Raw genomic sequence first — 25,334 nt, forward strand, 5'->3', positions numbered from 1 at the left:
GGAGTCAAGGACACAGGTCTGATGAGGCACAGTGTCACTGAGGTTTTTCTGGGTTTGGTTTGGTTTTTTTTTTGCCACTCTGGCTAGACTTATAATCATCATCTTCTTTGGTTTTCCCCTGCTAACATCCCTGCTCCCCCACATCGACCACAGGAACAGAGGGATGAGGACTCGCCTGGGCTGCCTGTCTCACAAATCAGACTCATATAATGATTTCACAGCTATTCTTCCGGACAAGCCCAACCGGGCTTTGAAGTGAGTATAGCTGCAGCATCCCACCCCAACCCCACCTCTGTCCTTCCCCTCCCTGCCCACCACCCCCCTCCAGTATCATCTTCCTTTTGTTGTACTTTGTACAAGCTATGACCAGTTCTTTTAGCCACGGGGAAGGAGGACAACAAAACAGCACTGACACAGCAGGAACAGCCTCAGCAAATACCTGGATCATTGACACGAGTTCTCCTGTGAGACAGGACATGTGCAGAGTCCCCACTGCTGTACGTGGGACAGTCTGCACCTACTTGAGGATGTAATTTACACCTCTGTCATCACAAATCGAAGCCTGAGTAGTTGGCTTGGTATAAGAGGTGACCTGCAATTTCAGGTCAGTCATCTTCATCTGAGCCTTGCTATGAAGCCCTGCCAAAATTTGGGTGATAGTCTGTACAGATGCTTCCGACCACCCAGAGTCCTGATTTGAGATGACTGGGATGGGACTCATCTGACCACAAGTCACTGCTTATACCTGAGCTAAGATCTAATCTTCCCCTGAAAGGCAAGCGAGAGAAATAAACATTTCTGCAGCAGTGGGTTTCATTTTGCTTGACTTTTGGCGTTTACAATGTAAATGTCTGCACCTGAGCTTGTTCCCTGGGCCTCTGCTTAGAGTCAATAAGGGAAAATTGGTCCCTTTTCGAGTGTGATTCTTCTGGCTTATTTTACCTGCCTACCTTGGGGTGTGAGATGAACTGAGCTGAGTCTCTGCAAGTCCCTTAGTATCTCCTCACTGATTCTAAAGAAAACCCAGGGTCATTGGCTCACCTGGAGACCTGTACATTGTAGACCTCCAAAGATAGGTGAGAAGAATTTCAGCCTTTCTTGGTGTCCTCACCAAACAGCTCCAGAGGGGATCAGCAGCCATGGGTTGTCTGCAACTTGCCTCTTCCTTTTTTTACAGAAGACTCTCAACAGAAGAAGCAACAAGATGGGCAGACTCTTTTGACGTCCTTTTGTCCCATAAATGTGAGTAGAGATCAAATTCTAAACTTTTTTTTTCCCTCCTGTACCCTTAATACCTGTTGTAGTTAGGGCAAAGTATGTGTTGCATAGCAGGGGAAGGGTGCCTTGGACACCTGCTCACTACCCAGTGGTCACCATCCTTTCTAGGCAGGACTTGCCCTCTGCTTAAGAGGTTTTTGTGTGTTTCCTTCTTGTCTTTGCTACTTCCTGGAAACCCACAACAGTTAAAGTCATCAGCCCGAGCCTTCTCCAGCCCCTGGGGGTGTACTGGAGGCAGGACTCCGAGGCTGCAACCCTGCAGATCATCCTTCAGCACGTGCCTCTGGGTGCAGCCTTTCCACCCAGGCGCACAGCAGGTTCGCAGCTCACTAAATCCCCCCGAGATCCACGACTCCACTTTGTTCCCCTCTCCCTGCAGCTGCTCTCTGAGCTGTGTGCAGGTGCAGCCTTTGCTGGGAGCACCACGACACAAACACCCTGCCTGCTTCAGTAACCTTGAACAACTCGCTCTGCTGCAGAGAAATCATCCGTGGTCGCCCTGAGCAGAATCTAATTTACAGTTATCAATGCAGACCCGAAAATTTCCCATCCAGAAAACTCACGCCAGCCTATCATCAGCCCACCTCGCTCTGTTCAACAGATCAATTGTATCAGTTCTGTTCAGCAAATATGATTCTGCTTTGCCAGCATTTTCATGCTGAGAAATTATAAACAAGAAAGAGAAGTTCACAGTATGGGCTCATCCATGTGTTTCTACTGGAGAATAAAACCCAAGTGAGACAAGGTTGGGGAAAAGTCAACGTGGGCGGTGAACTGTTTCATTGCAATAAGGAGCTGTCTGGCTTGCTTAGAGATTCAGGTTTTTCTGCACTTACATTTTAAAATGTAAGTGTAGAATTATATTATTAAGTAAAGTGTAATTTTGCTGGATTTCTACTGCGTTGACAACAGTTTTGGCAGGGAATTAAGTGACAACTTTGAACAGGCTGGCTGACCAAGGCAGAAAAAACAGTATATAATTTTAGCAGCAGTATCTAGTTGAGATCATTGCTCTTGCAGCCAATAGGAAAAAAAATATATGGTATAGCTGAGTATGGCTAAGAGGGAACCTTTCTTTTGTGGAAATTCAGAACAAGAAGGGGAAAAATGCACTAAAGAGACTATGGGATGCCTGGGGGATGAAGAGGAGGAGGACAGGATATGCACATCACTGTTACCATCCTGAACTTGAGTCCCTGCTCCTCCCTCACCAATGTAAAACTTGAAATTCTCCTTATTAGATACAGACTGCAGCAAAAATGCCTTGGTTACAAAACCCAGCAAATTTACCCATCTATGCCCTGACATTATACAGATCATTCCCTCTTTGGGTGACTACTGCAGATGCTGAATCAAACCTTAGTTCAATTATTTTGTCCAACAGCTTCCCTGAGAGTGTCTGGTTTTATTAATAAATTAGGCTTATAGAGTGATAAATGAATTATCAGGATTTTTCCTGTCTCTAGAACGGAAAGTAATTCTGATAACTCTCTGGCACTAATGAAAAATATTCAGTTCCTAATAGCAACAGAAGGTGATCTTTAAAATTTAAATTAATCTTTTTTTATCTGCAGTCACAGTGACATTGCCTGGTGATTGGTGACAAAGAAATTTGTTGTTTAATAAACTACTTTCTAAGGGAATATATTATAACTGCTCTGCACCTGAAGCTTCTGGAATTGCCAGCCTGGCAACCAAGGGTTATAATGATGCAAATACAAAAAGCTCTGTTGCAACAGAAAGGTTGTTTTAGTTACAGTGGTTTAAAGCAGAGAAGAACATATATTCAAAAAATTAATTATATTGTATGAGTTGCATTTTTGCTGTTAGAGACGTGCTGATATTAGACAGGTAAGGGAGCCTCATGCCTTATCTGCCAAAATTTGGGAGTAAAAAAAAGCAGTGCCTGGCCTGCTGGCATCTGCCTGTAGTGAAGCTGCCAGATAATATTCTGTTTTCAGTGCCAAGAAAAGGACAGAACTGTCTCCTAATTTCCCTGTGACTGCTCAGGTGAACAATATTAGCCAGGGAAAATTCATGCTTGGGGGCATGGGCTGAGCACCAGCTGGGCTCAGGGAGAATTTCCCCCGAGGCTCACAGCATCTGCAGGTAGATCACTTCTGCCTGACACATCTGTCATAAACTCTGTCTTCACTAGATGGACAGTTCATTTATTTTGGAAAGGAGATTGTGATGCTGATTTCAGGGGGTTGTGTGGTGCTTTCTGCTGCAGTTACGGAGGTTTTGGGTCCCTTCCAGCCCTCCTGTTCTTTGGGGAAAATAAACCCTGGACTTCTCAAGCAGGACTCAGGAGCTGGATGTGGCAGCTGAAAACGGGGCAGACGTTGTGGGCAATATTGCAAGGGGTTGGACAGGTGGAAAAATAGCTCCAAGGAGCAAGAAAGTGGTTCAGAGCTCCCTAAAAGACTCTCCAAAATGCCAAGGTGAGCAGGCTGCCCTCGTATTCAGAGCAGGCACCACTTCTTCCCCTTCTTACTTTCATGAGTCTCCAAAAGGTTTCTAAATGGAAGTGACCTGAATAGGTGTCATGCATTATACAGACTCTACAGAGAGTGTCATTATGTCAGGCTGGGTGGGGGTTTGAGCAACCTGGTCTAGTGGAAGATGTCCCTGCCCATGGCAGGGGAGCTGGAATTAGATAATCTTTAAGGTCCCTTCCAACCCAAACCATTCTGTGATTTTATGCTCACTTTTGCCAAATATCTCTTGAAGTGTGATGGCCCCGTGGAGCTCCCTGTTTCTCTCTCCCCGCATTGTTTTAATGGATGTTCTGTGTAGATAATGTTTGATCCTGACCTGCTGCTGTCTTGAGGCACCTTGGATTGAAAAACCCTGGGATTTGAAGCAGTAGCTTTTCTGCAGAGATTCCCAGGCTGGGTAATGCCCCTCTGCATAGAGTGGTCTGATTTGGATTAATTCCCCAGTCATATAAAGGGTAATTTGTGTTGACATTTGCAAGAGATTGTGAGTAGGAAAGGCAGGAAGGCTCTCCCTGTTGCACCCCGACCTACCTTTTGCACTGGCACTGGGATCCAGCATCCCTCATCCCTCCTGGAGTAAGCAGTGCTGAGCAGTGGGATGCAGCACAGCTCCGTTTCACTGACAGCCCCAGATGGATAGGTCAGTGCAATGATATCCTAATTGCTTTTGCTAATGGGTAAAGCAAATCAACTTGAAACCCTGGGGTCAGCCAGACCTTTTTTACATCAGGAGCCTTGTCTGAGCTCACTACCAGACGCAAGCACAGCGCAGCATTGTTCCCTGGGGTCAGGGCTTCTGAGCAAGCAACAGGAGAGAGGAGTCTGATCCTACTCTTCTCAGGGAATTGAGAGAGTAAGAGGCAGATTGCATGCAGCGTGTTTCCTTGGGTGCCCAGGGAGCAAAAGCAGTGGCTTTAAGCTTTAAAATGCTAGATTTTGGCATCTTTCCCTGTTTTGTGCCAGAGCGATGGCTCCCAGGGAAGAGGAGCTCAGCGGGGTCCCCAGAGTGTGTGTGCATGCGTGTGAGTAACTGAGGAGTAATCCCCCCTCTGTACCCATGCCCAGGAGGTACAGCCTGGTCAGCCAGATGACGATTTCTTTTGACAGGCTGCTGGAGGGAAACACAAGCCATAGCATGTCTCATTCTGCATCCCTCGCAGGGCTGGACACATGGCTTGTCCTTTGTCCAGAATCCAGCAGGACAGTCTGTCCTCAACCCTTATTCACTTTTCAACGAACCGTCTGACACCGACAACCTTTGCATTGAATTTCCACTTTTACCTTAGGGGTGAATTCCCCCCCCCCCCTCCAGATTTTCTTGTGATCTCTGTGCTCTTCTGCCCAAACTTTATTGTTGTTCTCCTCCTTCTGTTGTCTACACATTCCTCCTCTTCCTACACAGCACAGGAATATCCCAACCTACTCTAGTTCTTTCTAAGCCAGAACAGCATTAGCATTAACATTGTGCTGGTGACAGGCAGCTAAGATTAAACGAAGCACTGCTCAGCAGCAGCGAGAGCACGTACGTGTGCGACCTTGTCTCTCCAGCCCTGGACCCAACATGCTCCATGGAGCTAATCCGTTCACCCAGCAGCCACAGGGACTCTACCTTTACTCCCTACACGAAGTCTGCTGATGGAGTGAAATGTGGGCATTAAATTAATGATTGTTGATTGCTTTCTTACTCCGACAGTGGCAGGTGCGTGGTTATTAAGCCTCCCTGCCTGAGTGATTTAGGCCACTAATCTCAGCCCTTCCTCACGCTGCTGAGGCTTGCCTTAGTTAAGACCTGCCTTATGATTCCTGCTGGCCACTTCAGTCCTTTCCTCCACAGCCCTTCTTGCTGGAAAGGATTCATTCCCTGTGTCCTGAAGAGCAATGTCTGAACAGGATTTTAGGAGCTCCTGAGTCCCTGTCCTCACATGGCCATCAAGCTGCCTGGCACTGCCCATTTATAAAACACAAATTCCTGTCACTGTCTGATTCACAGGTGACCTGCAAGGTCTTGGGATGGGGTAATGTGTGAGCACTTGCACAATCCTTCCTGGCAATCCTCTTGCATGTTCCTCAGTCTGTTTGAATGGAGAACAGGGCATTTTGAAGCTTGCTTTTACACTGCAAAAGTGAAAACTCAGATGCCTTTGGCTTCTCTCTCAGACTCTTGAGACTCAGTAAAGAGCTCCGTTTCTTCACCTTCAACTTATCTGATCCATCAGTACTGATCTCCTCCTTTGGCTTCAAGCAAATCCTTTGGCTTGAACCAAATTCCTGAATAATTGCCCAGTAGTTGTCTAGAAGGGCTGTGCATCTCTACCCAGCACATCCTGTCCTCTTGAATGGCCATGCCTTTAGGCAATGTGTTAGGGATATCTTGTGCTGCTGCATCTGAAGACTTCTAATACTGCTTTTAATTTCTGTGCTCTCTGTATAAAGCATCCCTTTGGAATCACATTCCAGGTTATTTCAGGAAGTGATGCTCTCCTGCTCATACCACACTCCAATCCAGTCCTGGTAGCCCTAGCAAAAAGCTGTTCAGTTGCACAGGATGAGCTTTGAAATGCTGATCATTCATGAGTGACCCTTTCTGGAGAGCTTTCACTGTGCAGGAGGAGGTTAAAGTAAACATCCAGGCCAAATTCCAGCTCAGGTGGTAGCAGTCCCCACGCCTAATTGTCCTCCTGCCCTTTCAGTCAGATTTGTCATTATTCCATGATATACTTGTGGGCAGTGATTTACCAACCAGTCCTCTGGGCTCCCATCTCCAAACCTGGCTGTCAGGCTGTAAGTGCTGGCAGGCAGTCAAGGACTAAAGATGAAAGCCAAGGCATCCTGGAGTCAAGGATGACCTCTCCAGCATCCAGAGCCTCCTCTGCAAGGTCCTCACAGGTTCAACCTCATCACTTCCAGCTCCTCAAAAGCTGTGAGGAGTGCACGACAGGAACATATGAAAAAGCAGAGAACAGCCAGACACTATTATTTATCCATTCGCTGTCTAAACTTACTTCAAGATAAAAAGGAGTTGATTGACATGAGAGCAGGAGGCAGAGCACATGGAAACCTCCTGGTCCCAGGGGACACCTTCTGCGACTGCTCTCCGGGGCAGGGCTGAAGCAAACGCCTTTCTCTCCTTGTCAATCATGATATTCCTTTCCTTCGGCAGAAATTATATTTCCCAGCTATTACGTTTTTCAGATACTTTTCAGATATTACATTTTTCTGATATTATATTTGTCAGAGATGATATTTTGCAGAGCTGATACTTCGATGCAACGCTCCTATTCCTGAAAATTATTCTCTGTCAGTGGTGGGACGCTGGAGCTGTTGTACAGGAAAAAAGGGGGGGGGGGGGAAAGCCAGGGGAGCAAGATCTCCGCAGGGACACACAGCAGAGACTGCCTAGTCATAGAAGTGTGCTTGCGTGCTGGAATATTTAATGTCAAGCACCCTAGGAGCTGAGGATATATAAAATGACACAGATCTTGAGCAACTGTAACTTTCTCCCTTTTTTATTTTCTTCATTCTGGAACCTGTCAGTCTGCCGTTACATCCTCTCCTTTCCCTCCTGCAAAGACTCCCTGCTCTATTCTCCAGTCCTCCACTTGCTCCCAGGACCTGTGAACTGTATAGGCACTAAGGGGGACACAGGTTTTGGAAAGTGTTTCTGTGTCCCAGATTTCAGGAAGAGGAGCAGCCCTAAAACATCCCTCTCCTTCACCATATTTATCTACCCACGGAGGTGCTCAAAGCAGCCATGGGCAGCATGGTCCTGACAGGTGCCTTGTTCCTGGAGATGCCTTTGGCACTCTGCTCTACTTCTCGGGGCTGATGTCATCTTATTGTCACCCCAGGCTTGGACCCACAATTTGCACTGTTATTTGCTCTGCAGTGCTTGTGGACAAGAGCTCTGGTTTTGTTCACTGTAGCAGTGTAAAACCTTGATCTTCTCCTAAAAGTCCTTTAATTAAGAAGTGTCAGGATGAGTTGGAATAATACAGCTATATCTGGGGCTGACAGAAGGAGGAAGCACAGCTGAGATGTATCCATTTTTGTTGCCGATCCCAGACTGATGATGGAGCAGTTACTGCACAGAGCCCATTGTTGAAGGAGCTTTGAGAAACCCAGAACAGAGGGGTTTAGCCTCTAATTTGGTCTTGGCTGGCACATAGGACCAAAGGCACTTCTGCCTTTCCCTTTGAGAACTTAGGCAGTCTCTGCTGACTGACATGCAGCCAGAAATAGGATTGTCTGTTGCTGCCCAATACCCAGGGCCATTTCTTAGGGCTTGAGGCTTCAGCAGGAGCTGAAAAATATCTCCATGTCCTAAATGATTACCAGAAACAAGAGAAGCAGGAATAAGATTAGGATACTGAGGGGAGAAACAGGGTAGTGTTACATTGCTAAAGATCTATAACATATATGTATATATAGTATATAGATAGCACATACAGCATATAGAAGGAACTATCTGAATAGCCTGTTGAAAGATTTTAGGATTATCCAGAGGGATCCGGACAAGCTTGAGAAATGGGCCCATGGAAATCTCATGAGGTTTAGTAAGACCAAGTGCAACATGCTGCACCTGGGTCAGGGCAACTCCTACTATCAATACAGGCTGGGAACGAACAGACCAAGAGCAGCCCTGCTGGGAAGAAAGATGAAGAGGGACTTTTTACAAGGGCATGGAGCGACAGAACAAGAGGGGATGGCTTCAAACTGACAGAGAGTAGGTTTAGATTAGCTATTAGTACGAAATTCTTCCCCAAGAGAGTGGTGAGGGACTGGCACAGATTGCCTAGAGAAGCTGTGGCTGCCCCATCCCTGGAAGTGTTCAAGGCCAGGTTGGAAGCCCTGGTCCAGTGGAAGGTGTCCCTGTCCATGGCAGGGGGTTGGAACAAGATGATCTTAAAGGTCCCTTCCAACCCAAACTATTCTGTGATTCTGTGATTCTATGATTTGATTTGTATGTAGCAAGAGTGTGAGAAAACAATTCCCACAAGTTATAGGCTGTGTCTGCTTTTTTTGTAGCCATTTATAGATCTGTGGTAAATTCTTTGGCTTACTACTAAATGTTTGTACTATCTGTAGTCAGGTGCACAGTTCTTGGCTGGCACTATCAATATAAAGAACATTTCACTCTCCTTGGCAGGGGGAGTTGGAACTAGATGATATTTAAGGTCCTTTCCAACCCAAAGCCTTGTAGGATTCTGTGATTGCTGTTTCTCCTCACCTACCCGGTACAGACAAGAAAACAAGGACAAAGCTGTAAGGGAGTTTGTGATGGATCCTGTGAGATGGCCAGCCCCTGTCCCTGGTGGGCCTGGGCTTGCTCTGGATGTGTAAAAATGATCCATACCAAGCATTGCAGCTTCCATGTCCTTGCCATGGGAGAAAGGAGGGAAGGCAGCACTGCCAAGATCTCCCACAGCAGAAAAGGAGCAGGTGGAGCCCTCAACCCACAGCATTGCAGGAGTTCAGGTCCTACAAACCCCCATCAGTCTTTGTCAGATCCTGTACAATGCTGCTCCTCTCATCCTTTCAAGGAGTATGACCTTGCCGAGTGCATTCCTGATTCCAGCAATATTTTTAGGCACTTGCTGGGAAGTAGCCAATGCTGACTCAAGAGCTTTCCAGTCATGAACTACAAAAACTCAGACCCTATAGAAAAAGACGGGGAAGAGTTAGAAACATGTTACTGGAAAAAAAAATTGGGAGATAAATTTATCCCAGGGAGAAAGGGCATGTATGAAACCTCCAGCTACTTCAACTCTGCTGGTGCTGTTCAGGGAAAGGAAATAAAAAACAATGGCTGTGTCCATAAATAGGCCCAGGCAGGGGTTTAAGAGGACACAGATTGCCTAATAAATCTTTCCATATTTCTAATCTGCCCCGGCTGACTCAGATTACGTTACTGAAATACCACAATTGCTAAGCATTAGCAAGTGATAAGAACACTTTTACCACCGACCAGACAAGTTGTAATTATGCCACGTCCTTTTCCTCTCCCGTTTATTGTAGCTCTAACAGACTCTCCAAGATCCTTCCTCTGTTTAAATAAGAACCAAAAATGGCACAAGGCAATAAAGCAAAGTGACAGAAAACATAGGAGACAAGTCCACAGCTGCCGTGTTTTATTAAAGGCTTTTCTTAATGACAGGATGTTACAAAGTGTTGCATTAAGATGCGCAAGATGCAAAGAGATGGTACCTTTCAAGCTTGATGATTCCAGGAGGAACTTTTCAAAGGTTCAGTGTCCCAGTCTTGAGGAAAACAGTTTTACAGAGCTACATCAAATGATGTTTGGCTTCGTGGCAGCTCAAAAGAGTTCACCTGATGCAGCAGTGTAAGCTATGGACATGCTGGGATCGCAGACCTTGGGAGAAAAATCAAATTGTCTTTGGTAGGCAGGGTTGGATGGAAGGGTGTCTGTTAAAGAGGTAGCTTCCTGTCCTCTTTCCCCTCCCGTTGTAACTCCCCACGTCTCTCCTGCAGACGGACTGGCCGCTTTCCGTGCTTTCCTGAAGACTGAGTTCAGCGAGGAAAACCTGGAGTTCTGGCTCGCCTGCGAGGACTTCAAGAAGACCCGCTCGGCAGCCAAGCTGGCTGCCAAGGCCCAGAGGATCTTCGAGGAGTTCATCGACGTGCAGGCTCCCCGAGAGGTGAGAGGGTATTCCAGCACCCTGGGCTGCACGGCATCCCTGCGCCGAGGGGAGCAGGTCCATCTCCCTCACACGGGACCTGTGGGGTGCCAGGGAGCCCTCCCTCCTTCCTTCCCCTCCCAGAGGTGATGGTGATGAGTGGATAAGGAGGGTGGCACTGCCATCCTGGCTGCTACAGCTGCCTCTGCTTATGGTGACTCATCCCCAGTGAGGGCAACCACTTTGATGATACTAAATTAGTCACAGCCAGAGAGTTCACCGGCAGCCTCAACCTACATTTCCCAACCTCTTCCAGCTTCCTAGAAGCATTTCACCTTGCTCCTCTCATTTACTATCAATCCTCGAGCAGGCTGTTGGGCTCGTTCCTCACAGGACACTTTGCATAGAATAATCCCAGGAATGACTAACGTGTTGACTCTCCAGGGAGAAGTGTTTATCTGCTGACTAACTCCCAACTCAATTAGACCTCCTGAAAGACGCGAACAATAACTCCGAGCTGAACAAAAAGTGCATTCACAACCGCAGAGTCTGGAATTGTTAAGTCCTCTTTCAAGTGCTGACAGGCAGATGCAGCTGTCAGATCCTGTGTCGTGATGCTGGGTTGTGTTATTGTACTCATAACACAACCACGAGGGCCTCACTGCACTTACTGCCTCTGCGCCACTGCACGGGTGCTTGGCACAATCCAGGTGCCCACGAGGGAAGCCCCTAAAAGGGGCTCATTTTACTCTATTTTTGGGCTAGGAAGGCTATTGCAAGACCACTGAGGAGGACCCAGATTTACACCAAAGTGTGTGGGTGTCTCAGGGAACGCTTCAGTGCCCCACTGCTCTCCGTTAGCGTCTTCTTGCTGTTATTCATGAAGCTGGGTGAGATTTTAAGGACTGTAGGGCTGAATCTTGATTACAAATGTAGAGTACAGGTAGGATGGGGGCTCTCCTATAATTTGGTCCAGCTGTGAAATTTCCTTAACACTGTTATAATTTTGGCATCTTGGAATGTGAAATGACCCTTAAGCGATGCAGAGAGTTAATCTGTACTGCTGTCACCCACAATAATGCAGACAGCTTTACTTTCCAGGCTCCTTTAAGTTTGAACACTGGGTTAGTAACAGCAAACACCAACTTTTCAGCCATTTTATTTCCAAACAATAACCCTAACAAATGCTGATTGCTTTGCTAGGGAAAGAAAACAGGAAAACTCCCTTAGTTGGCTTTGCAAACAAAAGGCAGTCATAACATTGGGGTGGTTTATTTTTTCAAGCCTCTGCTCCAGATATTGTAACACTAAGCTGTTATGGGAAAAATCAAACAATTTATTTTAGATCAACAGAGTTTGAAAGCATTTAATAAGAATGTACTAATAGTTTAACCCCAGTTAAAAGTTCATTCAGCTGTATATCGGACATGTTGTGAAGAATAAAGGGAATAGAGAAACCACAGTTGGCAGGAGAGAGGTTAGGCTGAGTCAGCACTTTTGGATGACGTGCTGCATAAGAGTCTGAATAAAAGTAATTTGATTTCAGAAGTGCTCAGATCACTATAAATCCAGTTCAACTTTTCCAGGCTTGGGGCAGGATTCATACCACTGGATCACCAAACCCTGCAGAGTTGTGGGGGCTGTTTACGCCCGGGTGAGGGTGGGACCTTGGTTCTGCTGCTGTTTTACAGCCAAGGCTGGGAGGGAATGTGCCATTTGAAGGAGGCAAACTGGTCACTCAGTACCAAACTCTCTTCTGCTACTTTTCCCAGGTGAACATAGACTTCCAGACACGGGAGCTGACAAGAAGAAATGTGCAGGAGCCCTCCCTCTCCTGCTTTGACCAAGCTCAGGGGAAGGTGCACAGCCTGATGGAGAAAGACTCGTATCCCAGGTTCCTGAGATCCAAAATTTACACAGACCTGCTGTCTCAAACCCAGAGGAGGCTCAGCTAGAGCAGCTGTGGGGCCCTCAGAAACCATGTGCTTCCCACAACAGCCAAAACCCATGTCTAAATGTGAAAATTTCTTGGTGTTAAAAGCAGTGGGAATGAGAAAAGAGGGAGAAGGGGAAGAGGAGGCTTCCAGACCATGATCCAGGCACGGTATTAAGACTCTTTGACTTTCTGTACTTTTTTTTTTTGGTTAGCAGTAGCACCTTGCAGTTGTTGCCTCCCTCTAGCACAAACCCACAATCCTCTCTAGTCACGGGGTCATCTGTTGGGAAGGCAGGTTTCCTTTAAAATTACTGCATTGGTTTGTGTGTAAATAACACCATGGCACCTTTCCATCCTTCCAGACATCTCCCTGGCTCTCACCTCTCCCCTGTGCTTGGAAGGGCCCTAAAGGCAGTTCTGACTCTTGTGAAGCCATGTCCAGCCCAAAGCAGTGTCTCCCACACTGGCTGCTGGGGTCTAGACCCAGAGACCAAGGGGAGGGAGAGAGAAGGAGAAGGCACATGATTCATGCTGCTTCTCAGTGTAGAAACCATCAGCAAACTCAGCTCACCTTTCGATTTTGGTTGCACACCTTATGACACCAGCTGCTACCCTGTCACAGCCCCTTACCTTTCAGGGATGGAGACCAAGAGTTGTTTGCCACAGGACTGCCAAGGAGCTGAGATTTTCTCATGAGGAAGGTAATCCCAAAAGTTCTCGCTGGATGTGGTCAGACAAGTCTTCTAGTGCGACTGATTGTTTTTCATTAATATTATTTATTTGTGCTGTAGCTCAGCCTCAGGACCCCAGTCGTCGTTCAGGCTTCGTTGTGCTGGGCACTGTACCAAAACCTAACACAAAGAGGCTCCTGGCTGCCACAGACATTAACAGGCTTGGTGGCTTCTCAGGAATGATCTGTTGGGAGAGAGTCAAGAGAAAGAATGTCCCCCCTGCCCCTTGCTGAGATGTAAGAGAAGCACAAGACCTGTCTGCTACGGCAGATGGTATTTTTCATGTAGTACCTGACCAGCGCATGGCAACATGAAAAATCACAATTATATTTTTATTATTCACTGATTATTGACTGTTGTTACCTACCGATTGTCCACTGTGGGTTCAATGCCAACTACTAAAGACACAGACCCTGCTGCATGGTGCTTGTTTCAAACAGGATAGGGGGAAGCATGGAGTGAGCAGGACGGGTGTCCAGGTGTGCAGTGGGGTGTGAGGTGTCCTTTGGCCCTATTCCCACAGCCTGGACAGCCACTGCAGGAGAAGACTCTGTGCAGATGTCAGTGGTGTAGCACCTCCTCTGTGCTGTGCAATAATTCCTACCATCCGATGGCCCCATTTCCACGGCATTGCCGTTCCAGCTTGTCGGATTCTTGCAATATTTTCTAGTGGAGAAGCAGACAGCCTGTCTGTGGATTTGAGCCTACAGACCAGAGGTCTGTTTTCTTAATTTTATGAAGGCCTGGAAAGTGACCCCACGGATCTTTTCCTTCTCTCCATCATCGACAGAGCAGAGGCTTTAAACCTCTGCTCTGTATGAGGGTGGTGGGTAGATTGGATACATCAGAAAGCTGCTGATAAAGATTTAGTGTAGTGTGGTGTAAACTAGGTAGAGTGAATTCTAAAGCTAAGCATGATGTGTTTGGGATGAGATACAAAAAACTTGCTTGGATATTAAAAATTACTGTCCGTGAACTAGATAGGAAACAGTTTTTGAGGCTTTTTGTAAGGATGCTGTGCAGGACATTAGAACAAATAGCTTTAGGAGCAAGATAGAGGTGGTAAGCATGTTTGGTTTATTTGGAGATGTGTGGTCTCTAAGACACTAAAGTCCAGATACAGTACAATTGCAAATTTTGTGTTCAGTAGGGAAACCTGCTTTTCAGTACCTGTTCAGTCAGCAACAGAATTCTCCAGGTCTTTGGTAGGCAAATATCATCTCCAGTTAACTTTCCCTGAGGACTGGCCAGAAAGAGCAGCATGCCCAGGCATCCTGGCCAGTGTTCTAAGCTGTCCTCTGCCCCTGCAAGGACACCTGAGGAGCAGGGGCTGGAGTGTGGTGAGAGATGCAGCCACACTCAGGCTCAGTGGCACAACTTTTGGAATTGTTGAGGTACGTGATGTCCCTAATGTTGTGTGTCCAGAGAGACAATGCTCAAGGTCTGGATGTTGCTTTGCAAATTTGATTCTTAGTGGCTTCAGGCAAAGGTCTGTGCTGCTTGTTTGAAAGTGGGAGCAATGAGAGACGTTTGAAAAATGCCCTGGATTTGCCATGATTCATCTAAGGGGTCCATGTTGTGCAGTAGTTCCAACAGCCCAAAGCTTTATGGCAAACAAGATACTTGGCAAAGGAGGTGTAGTGGCACAGGTGTCTGGGGAAACCTGTGCAATGCTGTGGAAGGAACCAAAGATGGAAGGAAAGGATATACAGCTGTGCATCCAGTGGCTGTCCCTGGTGGTATCTGAGCCATAGAAAGTGGAGCAGAGTCACATCACCTATACAGCCCCCTCCTGACCCAGGGGGTGAGGGCAAACCTCCCAGTGTTGTGGTGAAACACTCTCAGGGCTTGACCTGCAAGGGAGGATTCAAAGCTTCCCTCACCGATGGTGAGGAGAGACTGGAAGAACTGCCCTTTCCAAGAGACACTGTCTAATACACCTGTGTAACACAGGATGGACTGGGATCTCTCGGGGGCACAGGCTGCTTTGGCTGAAATAATTCCCCTTGAGATGGCCCGTGGCCCCAGTTGTACCCAGTGTCACTGCAACTGGTGATCCCACTGCTGCTAAATGGCAGCTCTGCTTCCTGACACTGTGGCATCAAACAAGTCCTGCAGGGGGTGAAGAGAGGCCGCCTTGTCTGGCCCTGCCTTCCTCACTTTCAGCCTTCTCTCACCTGCACATGCAAAAAGCATCCCAGCGCTGCCCAGGATGCGAGAGCCAGCAGCAGGAGGCTTATGCAGTCACAGCTTTTAAAGAGAAGACAGAAGGCCACGTTAACTGCCTTGTGGTACTTCTCTACAAGCCCCTGACAGACCTCCTGAGTGGGCTTGGATGGTGCTGATCTCTAGTGCCAGCCGATGCACCCCAGACAAGGCTCTGCAGCAAAGCCCCCCACGGTGGGGAGGGTCACAGATACAGCCAGAAAAGGAGGACACAGCAGAAACAAGATGTCTGTGCCAAGGAATGGGAGTGAGGACAACCCCTAGGCTTCCCTGATGGCTACAAGAGCTGGTCCTGTTCAGAGTGTGTGACTCCAGGAGGTAACATCTCTCCACAAGCTGCTCCAGTGTTGGTGCTGTTATCCTTTCAGTTTATGTCAGAACTCATGAAGAAACTCCAAAGTAGCCAACACCCTGCAAACCCAAGCTCCCCACTCTCCTCCACCAGCCTGGAAAATTGCTTTGAGTGGGCGTATCCAGAGATGCCATTGCTGCAGTGGTGACAGGAGCTGTAATCACACTGGTTAGTGTAGGAGAAGTGTTTTGCCCATTAAAGTTGTGCCAGATAACATCCTCCACGGGAAACATCATCCTAGAGCCCAGAGTGGAGCAGAAGTATTGTCTGAGGCATACGAGTCTATCACAGTTATTTTTGTTGCTGCTCTAACAGTTCGCCTCTCTTGAAGGAAAGCAGACTAGTTATTTAAAGCAAAACTATATTTTTCTTAAACAAAAAATTGGCACCAGCTGCTTCTTTTATGCCAGATGTCAGTCTGAAGTGAATTAAAATACACAGCCTATGGCTCTTCCCCTTAAACCAGGGGCTGATCAAGGAAATAATGACTGAACCAAAGCTTCAGAAAGCACTGAGTGATGACTAATCCCTATCAAGGACAAATATCCTATCTTTGATTCATCTCTTCCTCATATCATAACTTAGAAACCCCATTTCTCTTCTCCATAAGCCCATACCTTCAAAATTTTCCTCATGTTCCAAGTAATGTCAGAGTGTGCCATCATAAGAAGACAAGGGAAAAAAATTGGTTCACTCAGCTCTTTTTATTCTGTTTGCTGGTACATATCCAGTCAGCTCCCAAGTCCCTTGATAGCAAAAGGGAAAAAGAGCTTACAAATCTCCTTTCTCTTTTCTATAAGCTTCAGGTGGTGTTAACTCCAGGATGGAGATGCAGAACCTCAATCTGCTTTAAGATTCTCCTGCTTTGGCCCATCAGCCAGGCTTGGGATGATTTCCATCGCTTTTAGTGGACTCATTAATGTACAGAGGGGTCCCTGTCCTCACGCTGGGGGGGTGTGAAGGGCAAAGTCTTGCTGGTCTAAGCAGGGGAGGAACATCTGTGTGTGTGTCTGCGGGTGTGGGTGGGTGAGAGTGCATGTGACTTCATGTGTACCTTATTTAGTGTCCTCTACTACAGAAGCTTTTCTGAGACATAGATGTGCATGTTAAAATAGGAGAATTAGGCACAAATGACATAAAAATGAGATTTTTTAGCCAGTGTTGTGTTTGCCTTGTGTGTGAGTTTGACTAGTAGTAAGAGATGTAAAACTCTGCTAGGCTTCCAGTTACCCATAAGAGCACATGTATCAAACTGAACTGAATGTTCACTGATAGACACAAAACCAAAATGTTTACAGCATTCAGAGCAATAGCAAAGCATACCTCACGCCAGTCCTGGAGTGCCTCTCACCCATCAGTGCAAGCTCTCCCCTTCCTTGGGGCCTCTTGCTTCTCCCTTCAAAGCCCTCTCTTCTTCTCTGTCCTATCCTGGAGGTCTTCCCTCCTCCTTATGCTCTGAAGTTCTCCAAGCACCTTTCCCTCCACCAGCACTGTTTGTCCCCATATATCTGAGCCTGGGTCTCCCATAACTCCTCCCATGCCCTCCTGTTTCCCTACACTCCATCCCCACCTAGCCCTTATCTCTTCTTTACCTTTTCCTTCCCCAGAGACTCGTCTCTGGCCATGCCACCTCCCTCCTACACACCTCCCACTGTCACTATAAAGCTCCTAGTAGCTGTTCCTTGCCCGTTATGTAAGAACAAAACGTTTCATATAATTTCTGCATTACCTTTCATTCCTGGGGCTGCTGCAGTTGTCTCTTTCCTTGGTGCTGTGTTCCCTCCAGCATCGTAGCATTATATCCCAGAACTGCAATTAAAGTCCATTTTGCTGCTAGAACAGAATGCTTTTCTCTACTGTGCTCCCCCTGGGCTTTGCAGAGGCTCGTCTTGTCCCCACCAATTTGTCTTCCTTCTTCTTCCATCCACGTTCCACGTGCAGTGCTTGTGGTAGGAGCTGGCTGGTGGAGAGGGCAGCCGTGCTGTGCAGAGGCAGTGGCTGCATGAGCAGGGTCACAGCTGGGCTTCCCCTTGGCTTTCTGGTACATAAAAGTGGTGACAATAAAGGTGTTTGTATTGTACTTGCTTGGTAAAGTCAGTTGTTCTGCTCTGTGCCTCCTCTTGGTTTTACAGGAGGGATGTATCTCTAATTTGAGACTACTCCCTAAACTCAACAGCAGTTCAGGGAACTGAGGGCATTGGAGAGAGGAGGTAGAAGGGAATGAGTTTGTTATCAAAAAACTCAAACATTTCTGGCACAGAATTACAGAAGAAAAGGCAGTGCCTGCTTCTGGAGGGACCTAGTGTACCAGGGAGCTACGGGGACCAGTTGTGGTATGAATTGTTTGTCTCAAGTAGCCCCTCAACTCCCAGTTTGCATCATGTGCTGCGTGCCCCAGGCTGGATCTAAAACATGACAGATGAGGAGCTGCTCAGCTTTGCATTTACAACGTAGATAACAGCGTTATCCTAAGAGAAATGTCTTCATGTTGCTCTATCAGTGCCTGCAGCCACCAGCTAAAAAGCAAGGAGGGGAAGGAGGCACCTTCTGTTGTGTTTACTCATGAAGATCTCTGCGGGATTACTGGCAATGAAGGGAGCAGGGTACAAGTACATCCTGGGGTGGATCCCCCTTCCTTAAAAAACACGATTGAAGATCTCCTTCCCTTATAACCTCTCCCCCTTCTCCTCTACAAGCAATCCAAATAGGACACACAGAGTTCAGATTTGTCTTTAAGCTCTCTGGCACCTCTACCTTCGGTGGGATGGCAGTGTCCCACTGGTAGGAAGGGGCCTTGAGGACCCCAATCCAAACCCAAGCGTCAAATAAGACTGTTTTAGGGAATAAAGATGTCTTGTTCCTGTGGAAACACACTTATGGGTGGCTCAGAAGAGATTGAGGATAGCAGTACTGTATGGGGTGAACTCAGAAGTGAGCCACCAGGCAGAAAGACCAGCTCAAAAGAGCTTCCCTGTGCCACATTTTTATTTTAATGAGATCCTGATGCTGCAGCTGCCTCTGCAGTGTCTGGGTGCTGCTGGTGTGGGTAGATAACAGCAGGAGCTGTTTGGGCAGGCCATGCAGGCTGTTCAGTCTGATCCCTTCCCACTCAGGGAAAGGCATGGGCTCGGGTTCCGTCTGACCTTCCCTCTGCATTAGCTGCTTGTTTTCTAGGCTCACCTTCCCTGTGAGGCTGGAGAAGCTCCTCGTGTCACCACATTGTGAAGTGTTACTCACCTGTACTGTATAGAGACCGTGAGGACGTAATAAACAGCCTGAGACTATTTGTTCTCTGCCTGAGTGTCTGAAAAGGTGCGAGTCAAGCACGTTTTCCTGTCTGCAAAGTGGGAACTGAGAGCCTGGGGATGGAGAGGTGTCTCCTCGCAGAATTGCTGAGAAGAAAAAGAATGGGACAAGCTGGTGCCTCCTCAGATCCTGGTTTCAAGAGGGAATATGACTAAGCAGTCAGTCTGCTCTGTTGAAGAGATTAAGAACCAGGCTCCCTGGAGGTACAGTTTGGGGACATGACTCAGAAATGTGTCAGTAGGACCTGGGAGACTACAGGGAAGGAAAATCTGAAGAGCCTTCCACTAGTGCATTGCTGTCCTTTTCTGGGTACACCCCACTGCAGCCTGTGATGGATTGTCCACCCCAAACCCCAAATTCAATCTGCAGGACCTTCCAGAAGGGGATGGGCCCTTTCCCAGCTGGGAACATGGCAGAGGGACAGAGGGCTGCAAAGGCAGCTCGTTGGGAGAGCCCTGACCACCTCCAATACACGTCCTGCCTTCAGGCAGGGAGAGGAGGTGATGGCTCCAGAGCAAATGCTCTCTATTAATCCACAAACAAGCAGACAGAAGTGGCAGAGTTGGGGCATCAGCTGCTCTGTGGTGGCATGGCTCCCACCTGCCTCTCTGTCAGCCTTTCCATCACACTCCCTCTTTACCAGACATAAAAACAAATGCCAAGTCTGCTCCCTGCACCAGGACCAGCGGTGGGGGATGCACAAGCAGGGTCTCCCAAAAAAGGGATCAATGTGGATGGATCAAGCATGACCGGGTCACAAAGAACAAACAACAAATGAAGGGCTTTCTCCAGTCCATAAAAACCAGCCCTGGACTCCAGCAGGCAGCTCATACCCAGGCCTGAGCTTGATTCATCCTTACGGGATAAGCTGAGGAGAGACAAGACAGGCTGTGAGGTATTGGCCAGTCATGGGCCAGTTTAGGGTGTCTGGAAGATCCTGGGCTTGCTGGAGGAGGGTCAGGCAGCAGCTGAGGGCAATCCCAGGTAATAAAGGGGGAAGGGAAGGCATTAGTAGGGGTAGAGTAGATTGGGGGAGGTTGAGCGTTAGCAGAAAATTCCATGGTGAGAGATCTGCTGCAGAAACCCTCTTGGGGCTTCAGTGGGGAATGGCTGAGGCCAAGCAGAGCATCTCCTGAGCAGGTCTGGCCAGCAAGCAAAAGCAGAGACCTGGACCCCACCCAGCCCTGGGCACCCAGAGGGCACTCCTTGCCTGGTGCACAACCCACCCTGCCTGCAAAAGGTAAGTGTTTGCTCCAGGGTCTGCACAGGGTTTCATTTAAAAACAAAAATTAAACAAGCTTGGTTTTCTCTGGAAATGGGTGCAGTGGAATTTATCAGTCCCTCTGGCTTCTTTCTATCCCCCTTTCTTTTTCCCTAAATCCCTTCTTTTATTGTTTTTCCTTTTCATCTGCTGCTTCTTCCCTCTAAAACTGTCTCTGAGCCAAACCAATTTGAATGCATCCAAGGAAGGCTCTGCTATTAGAGCTGCTCTGTCTCTCCTCTTAGTTAGGATATATTTAGCCATCGTATTTAGCTTTCTTTTTCCTGGCAGTTCAGTGGCTTTAAAAAGCAGGTGCTGGGAACGGAAAGAGAAGATTAAGAGTACCTGCTGTCAGCTACCTCTCCCTGTGCAGCTGTGCAAAGTGAGCACGTGAGCAGAGTGGATAACAGCTGCCCCCTTGAAAACACTCATTTGTAATTCTAATTTTTTTTAATTTTTTTTTTTTTTTAATTTCAATAATCTCTTTCCGCGCTGCCACAAATTTCCAGAGCAGCTATTTCCTCTCATGTGCCGCATGCGAACGCAACGTGCGCGTCCGCTGGGAATCGATTAAGCACCCCGTGGGTTTGGGGCGAGGGATGCCAAGGGGTGAGGGATGCCAAGGGACCAGTGCTCCTGCCTGCACGGGTAGCTGCCTGTCCTGTGATGGGGAAGGCATGGATGGAGCCAGGCTCACCTGCAACCATGTGGATGTAATGGATGTAACGTCCCACAGCAGCCCCTGCCAGTCCCTGTCTCATAAGCTGTGCCCAGCTGCAATCTGTCTCCTTGGGGGGACTCCTGCAAACACCCTGCTGCTGTCTCAGCCTAGGTAGCTTCCCCAGTCCTTCCTGGTACCATCATAGAATTGTTTAGGTTGGAAAAGACCTCTAGGATCATCGAGTCCAACCGTTAACCCAGCACTGCCAAGCCCACCACTAAAGCACATGCCCATCACCAGGTTCTGAGTGATGCTGTGCTCCTGATTGCACAGCAGCAACTTTCATGACACCAGCACCTCATTCCCCATCTCCTTTACCTACATCTCTCCTTAAATGCATCCAGAGCTTAACAACAGCTTGCAAGTGGAAAAATGGGCTGTGCAACACGAGCAGGGCCTTTAAGCCTCCCATTTCTCTTTGCATTCAGCATCTCCCCCATTTCGTGCAGGCTCCACAGGCTTCTGGCAGGCTCTGCTGAAGGGTTGCAGGGAGTGTGTAGTGCTGTGTCCAGGTTTTACCATTCCTGACTGCCACCTCTCTGGATACCCACTGGTTTAGGAGAAATGGGGTGTCAGGCTCCTTGGTGAGCCTGCTTGGCTCACACCTTCTGTGATGTAGTGAGACCTCAGCAGCATGGCTTACCCTAGCTCTTCCTCTCCTCCTCCTCCCTACCTTCTCTTCCCATCCATTGCTGTATCTTCCCCTTCTTATTCCACTCAAACACTATAAAAATACCTTGTACTACAAACTCTCATTGGAGCTTGACTTTGCATTGGGGCACATGTGCAAGGGTGCCCTCCACCCCGTCACCAGTCCCTCCTTGTTTCCCTATTACCCACCTCAATTGTGTAGTTTTGGGGCTGAAACCTTTATTTTCCTATTTTTTGAGTCTGCTGGTGCTTTGCAAATACTAACCCAGAAACACCAGCAGCAATACCTGGTGCTCAGAGGTTGTGTGTTTTGTTTCTGAGGGTGAAGCCAGTCCCCCCAGAGCACCCTGCCTGGTTTTCCAGGACCTCTCTAGTGGAAATAAACTCTGAGAGGGCTGGTCCCCATGGATGAGAGGCAGGCTTCATGCCAGCAAAGCTGTGGCACGGTTATGGGAAGGGAGCCTGGCCCCAGGCGTTGCGACACAGATGAGTTTTTTTGTGTTCCTAAACAAGGACTGATAATACAGGCAACTGAGCCAGAGCTGCGGGAGGCTGCTAAGCTAAATGAGACAGGAAGGACGTAATTAAATTAGATACAGAGTGGCATAAAGACATCTGAGCACACATACATCGCTGGGCTGAGAGCCTATTGCATAATCCTGCTGAAGAGCCCTGCAATATAAACCTTCTCACCTAATGCATCCCACGCTGGTGAACTGCCTGTCCTGGAATAGCAGCTCCCACCTCATTGAAGGGGAGAGGCAAAAAAGCTGCCCCGAGGGAGCAGAGGTGCCAGCCAGGTGCTGGCTTGTGCAGGGGGCTGTGGCAGAGCAGGTGGAGGGTCTGTCCCAGGCTTGGTGGGGAGGACGTTGCTGGAACAGCCCAATCCCTCTCCTGTGCCTGGGCTCAGACCTGCACACGTGGTTCTGGCACTGCCATGTCCCAGAGCCATGCCCTGCTTCAAATACCCCAGTGTGGGACCTCCATTGTGAGCATGGCATTTCCTATGGCTTTGTGCATCTTCTGGCTGAGCCACTGTGGTGCCCAAAAAGACACAGCCTTTGACTGACTTTTTCCCTCCCACTGAGGTTTTACAGGGCTCTCTCTCCCCCATGGGAACTTGTAAGGACCAAGCTCCCACCACAGGTGGTTCCTCACCTCTGCCTTGCCATCAGCTTTGCCTCACCTGAGCCAAGAGCTTCAAAAGCTGCTACAAGGGACAAGGTAAAACCACACACACACTTGTTCAACATGTTATGGGGAAAAAGCAGAGGAGACACATGGACTGAATGCAGCAAAGCAGAGTTTTGGCAGGCTGTAATCTCAAGGCAGAGAAGTGCAGTTTCTCCTCTCCGGCTCACATCCCCCATGATCCTTTCCCATTGCTGTTGCTGCCATCCTGGCTGTGTTTTTGCCATACAGTTACTTTTCCCTGGCTGCTTCAAGCAACACATGGCTCCCAGCACAGTGGCTTTGCTGGGCACCATGGACTCGCTGCCAGAAATCATCCACGCCGTGTGCCTGTAACACATGTGCAGCCTCCTGGAGGTTTTCTTCTGGCATAACCTGCTCTGAGGATGCCTCGAACACCAGGGAGAGTTACCAGAACATCCTATGGCTTTGCAGATCGGCAGCTGGGAGAATGGGCTGCAGATTTAAAGGGGAAAAGGAGAGAGATGAAGTCCTGCTTAACACCAGGCATGCCCCAAAATGACGAGGCAGAACAACACCAGGGTACTGCTGAGCACTGCATCTGTGTGGAAAACCAGGGAGGAGACAGAGATGCAGGTGATGAAGGAGAAGGGACATTGCCACCCCAAACCCACAGCTACTGGTCACCTGCTGCAGCTGGGAGGTGAGTGCCAACAGGCTTTAGCAGGGGGTTGGACTGGATGATCTCCAGAGGTCCCTTCCAACTCGAGACTTATGTGATTCTGCAAAATACCTGGGTGTGACCCCCTCCTGTGGCTACCAGGAGCCCATGCCCATGTGAGCATGGCACTGCCACTGCGACACCAGTGCTCCCAGCATGGTGGTGAACTGGGCTGGAGCACCAGGCTGAGGTGGCCAAGCACTTCCAAAACCTGTGGTAGGTCAAGTGATGTCCACTCTGTGGGCATGCACAGACCTTCTTGGTGTCTACAGAGGCAAAGGCAATCTTACAGCCCTCTCACCTCTCCTCTTCCCCTTCTTTCTTTAAATCCACAGCAAGGATCACAACTCTAACCATGGTTTTAAGGCACAGAGAAGGCAGGAATAAGAGCTTTGTGTAGCTCCATTTATCTGCAGCTGAATATCTGCTAACCAAGAAGGCTTAAACTTGATTATTTGAGGGAAAAAAAACAAAACAACAGAGCTATCAGGAAAGAGGCTGCTCTTGCTTCAAAGCCAAGTCAGGAGCTAAAAATGTGTGTTCAGTCATTAGTCCTGATGCATGTTCCATGCCTCGCTTTGGGCAAAATAATTCTGTGGTTTTTTTCTAAGTACTGGGAGAAAGACAAGACTCCCCTTTACAGCTCAAGGGAGCTGAGGTGCCTAGTGCTCCTTTTAAAGTTTTCCATGCTGATATCCTCACACCCTGGCTCCTTGAAGGCTGCTTGAGAGAAGCCTTTCTTCCCAGCACAGGGCCAAGATGGTTTTGTGCTGTCACTCTCCTGGCACAGCTCATCTCCCATGGGAAAGATGCTCTGGCAACTTGTTCTGTGTGATGAATGCAGGCAGCAAGGGTAGGAGACAACCTGAGCTCTGGAAAAATGTCTGTGCTGGCTGTGGAGCTTGGAACAGCAGGGACCAAGTGGGGAGGAAGGGAGAGGAGGAGTGGAAGTGGCAGCTCTTGCCCTTGCCCTGGGACAGCTGTGAGCTGGGGGGATTAAAGTGGCTCCCTGCACTGTGGTGAGAGCTCCCTTCCAAGAGCCACTGAGTGGGGAGACTTCAGGTCTCTGGAGTCCTATGTGAGCCTGACTTTGGCGTGGGGGACCTGCTGGCTGTTGTGGACCTCTGTTTGTGGCACCAGACCTTGGGGTTTCCTGGTGTGCAGCGTGTGACACTGGTTTAACCCTTTCTCTTCATCTTTCTGTTTTGCTGGTTCAGTCCTTCCCCTCCAGCTTCCAACCCCTCCCCTGCTTTTAGTCTCCTTTCCATCTTCAGGTCTCTTCAGGATCCACCTTTCTCACATGCTTTCCCCAGCTTTGCTCAGACTTTCTTTGATGTGCATCCCCTCCTCTTCCCTTCTCCCACCATACACCCAGTAGAGAATTTGTGATGAAGAAATGCGACCTCAGCCAACTTGTGGGGACAGGCATCAATCCTTATGTATTCCAGCTGTGGACTGGCCGTGTAATCTGCGAGGAATTGGAAACAGTACACCCTTCTGCTCTCTGTGGATTGCCTTGCCTCAGGAAGTGCAAATCCTCCTACCCCTGGGATGCTGCAAATCGGCCTGACTGCTGAGGACTGGCATCCCCTGCTTAAACCACTCGGGAAAAGCCTGCTGCTGCGATGGAAGTGCTGGGAGAATTGGAAGTCCTCGGGCAGCAGGAGGGAGCTGACGACTTGCTGTGCACTACAGCGTCTGTCCTGTCCCTCTCGCTCTCCCCACCCGCGTTCCCACCCGCCGCCGGTTACTCAGCAGGCTCCACACGTCGGTGGAAACGAGCCTGTTTTTTCCTGTTATCGAGGAAGCAGCTATGACTGTGATGCTCAAGGACAAGCCTGGGCCTCCCACACCCCCCTCCCC

The 25,334-nt window shown here is 48.4% G+C and overlaps 1 protein-coding gene across 7 annotated transcripts in view; it reads left to right on the forward strand.

Annotated features, from left to right (window-relative positions):
- RGS8 (regulator of G protein signaling 8) overlaps positions 1 to 18,943 on the forward strand; it is a 29,574-nt gene extending 10,631 nt beyond the window's left edge. For 4 of the 7 annotated variants that reach the window (XM_032696562.1, XM_032696561.1, XM_032696567.1 and 1 more), the window contains 4 exons: positions 154 to 255; positions 1,178 to 1,242; positions 10,269 to 10,435; positions 12,187 to 18,943. In XM_032696562.1, the coding sequence (XP_032552453.1) occupies positions 154 to 255; positions 1,178 to 1,242; positions 10,269 to 10,435; positions 12,187 to 12,369 (517 nt within the window). In that variant the 3' untranslated portion in view covers positions 12,370 to 18,943. The remainder of the gene's footprint in view (positions 1 to 153; positions 256 to 1,177; positions 1,243 to 10,268; positions 10,436 to 12,186) is intronic. The other 3 variants (XM_032696565.1, XM_032696563.1, XM_032696568.1) reach the window with 1 other exon arrangement.
- Positions 18,944 to 25,334: the final 6,391 nt, after the last annotated feature.

This window comes from Chiroxiphia lanceolata, chromosome 9 (genome assembly GCF_009829145.1).
Source record: "Chiroxiphia lanceolata isolate bChiLan1 chromosome 9, bChiLan1.pri, whole genome shotgun sequence".
NCBI lineage: Eukaryota > Metazoa > Chordata > Aves > Passeriformes > Pipridae > Chiroxiphia > Chiroxiphia lanceolata.